Source organism: Nerophis lumbriciformis, linkage group LG37, assembly GCF_033978685.3.
Source record: "Nerophis lumbriciformis linkage group LG37, RoL_Nlum_v2.1, whole genome shotgun sequence".
NCBI lineage: Eukaryota > Metazoa > Chordata > Actinopteri > Syngnathiformes > Syngnathidae > Nerophis > Nerophis lumbriciformis.
In genome coordinates, this window is record NC_084584.2 from 11,975,001 (window position 1) to 11,985,000 (window position 10,000).

The following is a 10,000-nucleotide window of genomic DNA, read 5'->3' on the forward strand; positions in this document are numbered from 1 at the left end:
TCTCTAAACTAAAACTGGGGAAATGTGTAGAGTGTTCTGGGCTTCAGACATGATTTTATTTCAGAATTCCTTCAGAGAAACAAAGACTAAACAGGCGTTTTAGTCTTTGTGTATGTAGTGTGTGCCTTCCTTGCTTTACAGCTATGTTGTTATTATGCTGTTTGTTACTTATCTACAAACCCCGTTTCCATATGAGTTGGGAAATTGTGTTAGATGTAAATATAAACGGAATACAATGATTTGCAAATCCTTTTCAACCCATATTCAGTTGAATATGCTACAAAGACAACATATTTGATGTTCAAACTGATAAACATTTTTTTTTGCCAAATAATCATTAACTTTAGAATTTGATGCCAGCAACACGTGACAAAGAAGTTGGGAAAGGTGGCAATAAATACTGATAAAGTTGAGGAATGCTCATCAAACACTTATTTGGAACATCCCACAGGTGTGCAGGCTAATTGGGAACAGGTGGGTGCCATGATTGGGTATAAAAACAGCTTCCCAAAAAATGCTCAGTCTTTCACAAGAAAGGTTTGTCCACAACTGCGTGAGCAAATAGTCAAATAGTTTAAGAACAACGTTTCTCAAAGTGCAATTGCAAGAAATTTAGGGATTTCAACATCTACGGTCCATAATATCATCAAAAGGTTCAGAGAATCTGGAGAAATCACTCCACGTAAGCGGCATGGCCGGAAACCAACATTGAATGACCGTGACATCCGATCCCTCAGACGGCAGTGAATCAAAAACCGACATTGATCTCTAAAGGATATCACCACATGGGCTCAGGAACACTTCAGAAAACCACTGTCACTAAATACAGTTGGTCACTACACCTGTAAGTGCAAGTTAAAGCTCTACTATGCATAGCGAAAGCCATTTATCAACAACACCCAGAAACGCCGCCGGCTTCTCTGTGCCTGAGATCATCTAAGATGGACTCATGCAAAGTGGAAAAGTGTTCTGTGGTCTGACGAGTCCACATTTCAAATTGTTTTTGGAAATATTCGACATCGTGTCATCCGGACCAAAGGGGAAGCGAACCATCCAGACTGTTATCGACGCAAAGTTGAAAAGCCAGCATCTGTGATGGTATGGGGGTGCATTAGTGCCCAAGGCATGGGTAACTTACACATCTGTGAAGGCACCATTAATGCTGAAAGGTACATACAGGTTTTGGAACAACATATGCTGCCATCTAAGCGCCGTCTTTTTCATGGACGCCCCTGCTTATTTTAGCAAGACAATGCCAAGCCACATTCAGCACGTGTTACAACAGCGTGGCTTCGTAAAAAAAGAGTGCGGGTACTTTCCTGGCCCGCCTGCAGTCCAGACCTGTCTCCCATCAACAACGTGTGGCGCATTATGAAACGTAAAATACGACAGCGGAGACCCCGGACTGTTGAACGACTGAAGCTCTCCATAAAACAAGAATGGGAAAGAATTCCACTTTCAAAGCTTCAACAATTAGTTTCCTCAGTTCTTAATCGTTTATTGAGTGTTGTTAAAAGAAAAGGTGATGTAACACAGTGGTAAAAATGCTCCTGTGCCAACTTTTTTGCAAAGTGTTGCTGCTAAATTCTAAGTTAATGATTATTTTCAAAAAAAAAAGTAAAGTTTATGAGTTTGAATATCAAATATGTTGTCTTTGTAGCATATTCAACTGAATATGGGTTGAAAAGGATTTGCAAATCATTGTATTCCGTTTATATTTACATCTAACACAATTTCCCAACTCATATGGAAACAGGGTTTGTACATCGGTCCCCAAACGGAAGGTACTTCTTTGGGTAGTAATGCAAACACACACACACACACACACACACACACACACAACTTTGACTGTAGTGAACACAAAAAATGTGTGATTACAAAATCTGAACCATGTTGCTCTAATTATACCTTCAAGTTACACACTAACATGTACATCGCTCCCTATATGGAAGGTACTTTTTGGGGTAATAATGCAAACACACACACACACAACTTTGACTGTAGTGAACACAAAAAATGTGTGATTACAAAATCTGAAGCATGCTGCTCTAATTACACCTTCAAGTTACACACTAACATGTACATCGGTCCCTATATGGAAGGTACTTTTTTGGGTCGTAATGCAAACACACACATACACACACACACACACACACAGACACACACACACACACACACAACTTTGACTGTAGTGGCCACAAAAAATGTGTGATTACAAAATCTGAAGCGTGCTGCTCTAATTATACCTTCAAGTTACACACTAACATGTACATCGGTCCCTATATGGAAGGTACTTTTTTGGGTAGTAATGCAAACACACACACACACACACACACACACACACACACACACACACACACACACACACACACACACACACACACACCTTGGACTGTAGCAGACACAAAAAATGTGTGATTACAAAATCTGAACCATGTTACTCTAATTATACCTTCAAGTTACACACTAACATGTACATCGCTCCCTATATGGTGGAAGTTACTTTTTTTGGTTGTAATGCAAACACACACACAAACACAAACACACAACTTTGACTGTAGCGAACACAAAAAATGTGTGATTACAAAATCTGAAGCGTGCTGCTCTAATTATACCTTCAAGTTACACACTAACATGTACACCGCTCCCTATATGGAAGGTACTTTTTTGGGTGGTGATGCAAACACACACACAAACACACAACTTTGACTGTAGCAACACAAAAAATGTGTGATTACAAAATCTGAATCATGTTGCTCTAATTATACCTTCAAGTTACACACTAACATGTACATCGGCCCATATATGGAAGATACTTTTTTGGGTGGTAATGCAAACACACACACAAACACAAACACACAACTTTGACTGTAGCGAACACAAAAAATGTGTGATTACAAAATCTGAAGCATGCTGCTCTAATTATACCTTCAAGTTACACACTAACATGTACATCGGTCCCTATATGGAAGGTACTTTTTGGGGTAATAATGCAAACACACACACACACATAATTAACACACATTGCTAATTAATCATCAATAGTCATGATGTTATCAGTTGAGACGGCTTATGAAATTTTTTAAAAATTGTCCGTGGAAGTTACTTTTTTGGGTTGTAATGCAACACACACACACACACACACACACACACACACACACACACACACACACACACACACACACACACACACACACACACACACACACACACACACACACACCTTTGACTGTAGTGGGGTAATGATGCAAACACACACACACACACACACAACTTTGACTGTAGCGAACACAAGAAAATGTGTGATTACAAAATCTGAAGCATGTTGCTCTAATTATATCTTCAAGTTACACACTAACATGTACATTGCTCCATATATGTAAGGTACTTTTTTGGGTAGTAATGCAAACACACACAAACACACACACAACTTTGACTGTAGGGAACATACAAAAATGTGTGATTACACCATCTGAAGCATGCTGATCTAATTATACCTTCAAGTTACACACTAACATGTACATTGCTCCCTATATGGAAGGTACTTTTTTGGGTAGTAATGCGCACACACACACACACACACACACACACACACACACACACACACACACACACACACACACACACACACACACACACACACATTGCTAATTCATCATCAATAGTCATGATGTTATCAGTTGAGACGGCTTATGAAATTTTAAAAAAATTGTCCATTATGAATGTTTGCATAATGCAGCCGAAACCTCCAATTATGACTAAAAAAGAGCAAATATCATCTTCAATGTGTGCACGTTTGTCGTCATCAAAGTGTGTGAGTGTTGCTGTGCACTCACCAGCTGCAGGCAGCACACGACCAGCAGGGTGCATCTCCCGTCGCACTTGCCCATCTTGGAGGGCTCGGGACGCGGCTTGGAGCCGCGGAGGCTCCGCGGGAAGGAGGACGGGTCCCCGGTCAGATCCAGACTTGCCTGGCCGCGTCAGCTCACACCATTCCGGGCTGAAGAGACCTCCCTCCTTGTCTGGCGCTTCCTCTCACAATATTTGACCCATTTTTTGTTTTTTTAGTGGTCAATTTTTTTTTGTCTTCCAGGGTGGGGGGGCGGGGGCTGGCACCCTCTTCTGCGGTCAGACCAGCACCGACAAGCGGATCACCTCGGCCACACCTTCTAGGGGGGGGGAGGATGCGCGCGCACACACAAAGACACAAAGAGAGGCAGAAAAGTGTCATGATGGCCGCGGGCTGCAGACACAAATGAGCATCATATGATAGCGGATCACACGGCTGGGGGGGACAACGACAAGGCTGGGGGGGGGAGACGAGGCGGCCGAGCTCGCGGTGTCGCTTTACCGCCAAGCGACACAAAGCAGCGCGTTGTGACTCACCGCGTCCAAGACGAAGAAGAAAGACGAAGACTTAGAAGAAGAAGAAGCGAGTCTCCATGCGACACCTTCCCGTCTCGCTGGCGTCTACCCCCTCTCGGTTGTGGGCCGGGTGGATCCGTTCGGGTGGTCCCGGGGTACCGCTGCGGAAGATAACGGGGCCCCCTCGCGTCGTCTCCGCGCTCGGCGTCTTTTGTCAACAATCGGTGCCGGGGCGTGAGGGGGAGGAGCCGGAGGAGAGAGCGGGAGGGAGGGAGGGAGGGGGGGGGGGGGAAGGAGGGGAGTGTGGGGGGCGCTTGGTGGTCTGGCAGGCACCCCCCGCCCCCACAACAACCCCACCCCCCCAAGCACATCACACATCATGAAAAAGCCAGCGTTAAAAAAAGAGAATGGACGCATGCGCACAAGAGCGCGCAGAGCTGACCGGAAAGACAAGCGCTTGTCCTTCATCATAAAAGTCTGAAGAGTTTAAAGGGAAATATTTCATGAATGGATTTTTTTCATTTTGAAGGGGGAAAAAACAACAAAGATTTCAGTAATGAGGGCCACTTCTGTATAAAGTGGGGGGAATTATATTACGTTTGTGCATACTTCATACTTGCCAACCTTAAGACCTCCGTTTTCGGGAGGTGGGGGTGGGGGGCGTGGTCGGGGGTGGGGCGGGGCGTGGTTAAGAGGGGAGGAGTATATTGACAGCTAGAATTCACCAAGTCAAGTATTTCATACGTATATATATATATATATATATATATATATATATATATATATATACACACAGGTAAAAGCCAGTAAATTAGAATATTTTGAAAAACTTGATTTATTTCAGTAATTGCATTCAAAAGGTGTAACTTGTACATTATATTTATTCATTGCACACAGACTGATGCATTCAAATGTTTATTTTATTTAATTTTGATGATTTGAAGTGGCAACAAATGAAAATCCAAAATTCCGTGTGTCACAAAATTAGAATATTACTTAAAGCTAATACAAAAAAGGGATTTTTAGAAATGTTGGCCAACTGAAAAGTATGAAAATGAAAAATATGAGCATGTACAATACTCAATACTTGGTTGGAGCTCCTTTTGCCTCAATTACTGCGTTAATGCGGCGTGGCATGGAGTCGATGAGTTTCTGGCACTGCTCAGGTGTTATGAGAGCCCAGGTTGCTCTGATAGTGGCCTTCAACTCTTCTGCGTTTTTGGGTCTGGCATTCTGCATCTTCCTTTTCACAATACCCCACAGATTTTCTATGGGGCTAAGGTCAGGGGAGTTGGCGGGCCAATTTAGAACAGAAATACCATGGTCCGTAAACCAGGCACGGGTAGATTTTGCGCTGTGTGCAGGCGCCAAGTCCTGTTGGAACTTGAAATCTCCATCTCCATAGAGCAGGTCAGCAGCAGGAAGCATGAAGTGCTCTAAAACTTGCTGGTAGACGGCTGCGTTGACCCTGGATCTCAGGAAACAGAGTGGACCGACACCAGCAGATGACATGGCACCCCAAACCATCACCCAACCATGCAAATTTTGCATTTCCTTTGGAAATCGAGGTCCCAGAGTCTGGAGGAAGACAGGAGAGGCACAGGATCCACGTTGCCTGAAGTCTAGTGTAAAGTTTCCACCATCAGTGATGGTTTGGGGTGCCATGTCATCTGCTGGTGTCGGTCCACTCTGTTTCCTGAGATCCAGGGTCAACGCAGCCGTCTACCAGCAAGTTTTAGAGCACTTCATGCTTCCTGCTGCTGACCTGCTCTATGGAGATGGAGATTTCAAGTTCCAACAGGACTTGGCGCCTGCACACAGCGCAAAATCTACCCGTGCCTGGTTTACGGACCATGGTATTTCTGTTCTAAATTGGCCCGCCAACTCCCCTGACTTTAGCCCCATAGAAAATCTGTGGGGTATTGTGAAAAGGAAGATGCAGAATGCCAGACCCAAAAACGCAGAAGAGTTGAAGGCCACTATCAGAGCAACCTGGGCTCTCATAACACCTGAGCAGTGCCAGAAACTCATCGACTCCATGCCACGCCGCATTAACGCAGTAATTGAGGCAAAAGGAGCTCCAACCAAGTATTGAGTATTGTACATGCTCATATTTTTCATTTTCATACTTTTCAGTTGGCCAACATTTCTAAAAATCCCTTTTTTGTATTAGCCTTAAGTAATATTCAAATTTTGTGACATGAACACACGGAATTTTGGATTTTCATTTGTTGCCACTTCAAATCATCAAAATTAAATGAAATAAACATTTCAATGCATCAGTCTGTGTGCAATGAATAAATATAATGTACAAGTTACACCTTTTGAATGCAATTACTGAAATAAATCAAGTTTTTCAAAATATTCTAATTTACAGGCTTTTACCTGTATATATATATATATATATCCTGAAAATATGCAAACAAAACTGTGTTTAGATAATTGATACTTCAAACTTGCATAAATAAATATTAAGGAATGTAACATAACTTGGCTTCTGAGAGCTTCAAAATGTAATGAATAAAATGCTAAAGTTGTTGATAAACAAGCAATTATTTTAATAATTAAATATGGTCATTTTAAATGAATTATTATGATAATTTAAAATCAATTATTTCAAATATGTTTATTTTAATGTATAATTCTATGGCTGGATGTAATAAGGAGTCACGAAAAAATACAAATAAAAATACAATTAATTTTGATGTTTTTAGCAAAATATAGTAAAAATGTAATTAGTTGTTTGTTTTTTTAATTTAATAAATATATTTATTTTTAGGTAAGATAAACATAATAATACAATTTATCTCTAGTCTGGATGATTTAGTTCTTGTCACCCTGTTGTCCTCCCGTCATGAAAAAAGGCTGTCCTCACTCAGGTCCGCATGGAGCTAAAGGGGGCGTGGCTTCCAGCTCCGGCTGAAAATCGGGAGAATTTCGGGAGAATACTTGTTCCGGGAGAGGCGCTGAATTTCGGGAGTCTCCCGGAAAATTCGGGAGGGTTGGCAAGTATGCCCTAAAGGGACAAGGGGGAATTTTTTTTTTGGTATAATTTAGTTTTTTTGTTTAGTTTTTTTAGACCTGTATCTCTTGATACATGTCTAAAAAAATTAAATAATTATTTATTAACATTTTTATTTGTATTTTTTATAACTTTATACAAAGTTTCTCGTGCGCAGAAGAAACTATCTCGTGCGCACGAGAAACTTTTTATAAAGTTATGAAAAATACAAATTCTAATTTTTTTTAGACATGTATCTCGTGCGCACGAGAAACTTTCCCGTGCGCACGAGATACATGTCTAAAAAAAAATACAAATAAAATGATCAATTATTTTATTATTTTTTTTAGACATGTATCTCGTGCGCACGAGAAACCTTCTTGTGCGCACGAGATACATGTCTAAAAACAATAAAAAATATTTATTAAAATTTTTATTTTTATTTTTTATAACATTATACAAAGTTTCTCGTGCGCAGAAGAAACTATCTCGTGCGCACGAGAAACTTTTTATAAAGTTATAAAAAATAAAAATTATACATTTTTTTTTAGACATGTATCCCGTGCGCACGGGAAAGTTTCTCGTGCGCACGGGATACATGTCTAAAAAAATAAATAATAATTGATCATTTTATTTGTATTTTTTTTTAGACATGTATCTCGTGCGCACGAGAAACTTTCTTGTGCGCACGAGATACGTGTCTAAAAAAAAAAAAAGTATAATTTTTATTTTTTATAACTAGAAAAAAAAAAGTTTCTCGTGCGCACGAGATACATGTCTAAAAAAAAAATATATATATATATATATATATATATATATATAAAAAATTTTTTTCCCCATGTCCCTTTAGGGGCTCCGTATAATAATAACAAAAGTTAATTGGATAAGAAAAAATGAAATAATTGGAATTGGTTTAAACTTTCTATAATTATCATGATTTTTAATAATCACGAATGATGATTACTTTCAATAATTTTGGGATTTTTTAAAAAGTTACTTTTTTAAAAAAAATTATCCTTTTTAATCATCTTAATGGAACCAATTCTTTATTTTTCCCATTCCCGCCCCTAACATTTTAGAAACATTTATCAAGTAGCAAGCAAAATAATAAACACTTGTATTCTTTTTATGGGGAAAATATTGCATATTTTATGTTTGCCACAAAGAATAAATTGTGTATTACAAAAGGGCATAAATAATAAATATAATTAATAATAATAATAATAATAATAACGTGTTATTTGGCGATTTAAGCGTTGAAAGTAAAAAAATTATGTATGACTTATTTTTAACAATTTTATGAGGTGGAGCCCTTTTAAAACCCTGAGAATTTTAGTGATGTTTTTTTTTTAAAACGGTCATTGCTCAAAAAACAAACAAAAAAAGAATTAAAACCATCAGCATTATGCAAGTCAAATAATAAACACACCTCTCATATTTGACTCGTCCAGCCGATCAACCCGACGGGGAATTGAACCCAGATCCAATTATTGAGAGTGAGTGGTGTGAACCACTGAACGATCCTCTGGGTCCAGTTGAGGGAACATTTGGCCCCGCAGTTCCTTTCGCTCCACTGCGATACATAACACATGGATGACGATCTCAATATCACCTCAATACGTCAAAATAATTAATGCTATGAATTATTGACATATTTAAGACTCCAATTACTTCACATCTAATATTGCATTTTGAAATATTATTTGGGGAAAATTTAGCATATTTTGTGTTTGCCATAAAAGTATGTTTTATATGACAAAAGGGCATACAAAAAAAATAAAAATAAAATAACAAAAACGTGTTATCTGGAGATTCAAGCACACAATTAAATCATTTTAATATACAGTTATTGCCTTCATTATTTTATTTTATGATTTGATTAATGATTTCAAACTTTAATGAACCATTTCATAATCTAATTATTCTTGTGTCAGCACTTCAATAATTTATTTCATTCGTCAAACACGGTCAAATAATATTTGTTTACGTGTTTTTTGTATTTATAGTGATGAATAGCAAATACTTAAAATACATAGAATTATTTATTTATTATTTTGTAAGTATTTTAGAGTACCATTAGTTTTTTACTTTTTCATTTCATTCATAAAAATCAAACGCAACTATCAACATATCGAAGTGAAGTATGAATGAAAAAGTGATCATTTACACAAGTACAGCATGTGTCGTTCAGTACGACACAACAACAACAACAACAAAAATACAAATAATTTTGCTTAAAACATATATTTTTATTATTATTATTTTCACTACAGAAAGACATTTACATGATTTTGTTCCATAAACTTTTCCTTATTGGACTATGGCTAGTATTTTATTATGACGCTCTTTTAGTTCTGAGCCAAACTGCCTTCCAGGTCACTTCTTATTTTTTATTATTTTTTGGATTATTGGGAGAATTTCTGGTTTATAATTTCAGGATTGTGTATGATCATTTCAAGAAAAAATACTAAAAATAATGTTTTCATACTGTGCAGTATGTAATTAAAAAAATATATATTTTTGTCATTTATTTAAAAAAAAAAGAAATTGAATTTATGTCATTTCAATTGGACTCACTTGTAGTGACGCTAATTGGCCACATGAGGGCGGTCTCCCCGTAGACTCCTATTCATT

The 10,000-nt window shown here is 38.3% G+C and overlaps 1 protein-coding gene across 2 annotated transcripts in view; it reads right to left on the bottom strand.

Annotated features, from left to right (window-relative positions):
* nkain1 (sodium/potassium transporting ATPase interacting 1) overlaps window positions 1-4,649 on the bottom strand; it is a 31,075-nt gene extending 26,426 nt beyond the window's left edge. The window contains exons 1-2 of one of the 2 annotated variants that reach the window (XM_061931489.1): window positions 4,387-4,649; window positions 3,837-4,166 (exon numbers count right to left, since the gene is read on the bottom strand). In XM_061931489.1, coding sequence (XP_061787473.1) covers window positions 3,837-3,890 — 54 coding nt within the window. In that variant the 5' untranslated portion in view covers window positions 3,891-4,166; window positions 4,387-4,649. Of the gene's footprint in view, window positions 1-3,836; window positions 4,170-4,386 lie in introns of both variants that reach the window. The other variant, XM_061931488.1, reaches the window with a different exon arrangement.
* Between the last annotated feature and the right edge of the window lie 5,351 nt (window positions 4,650-10,000).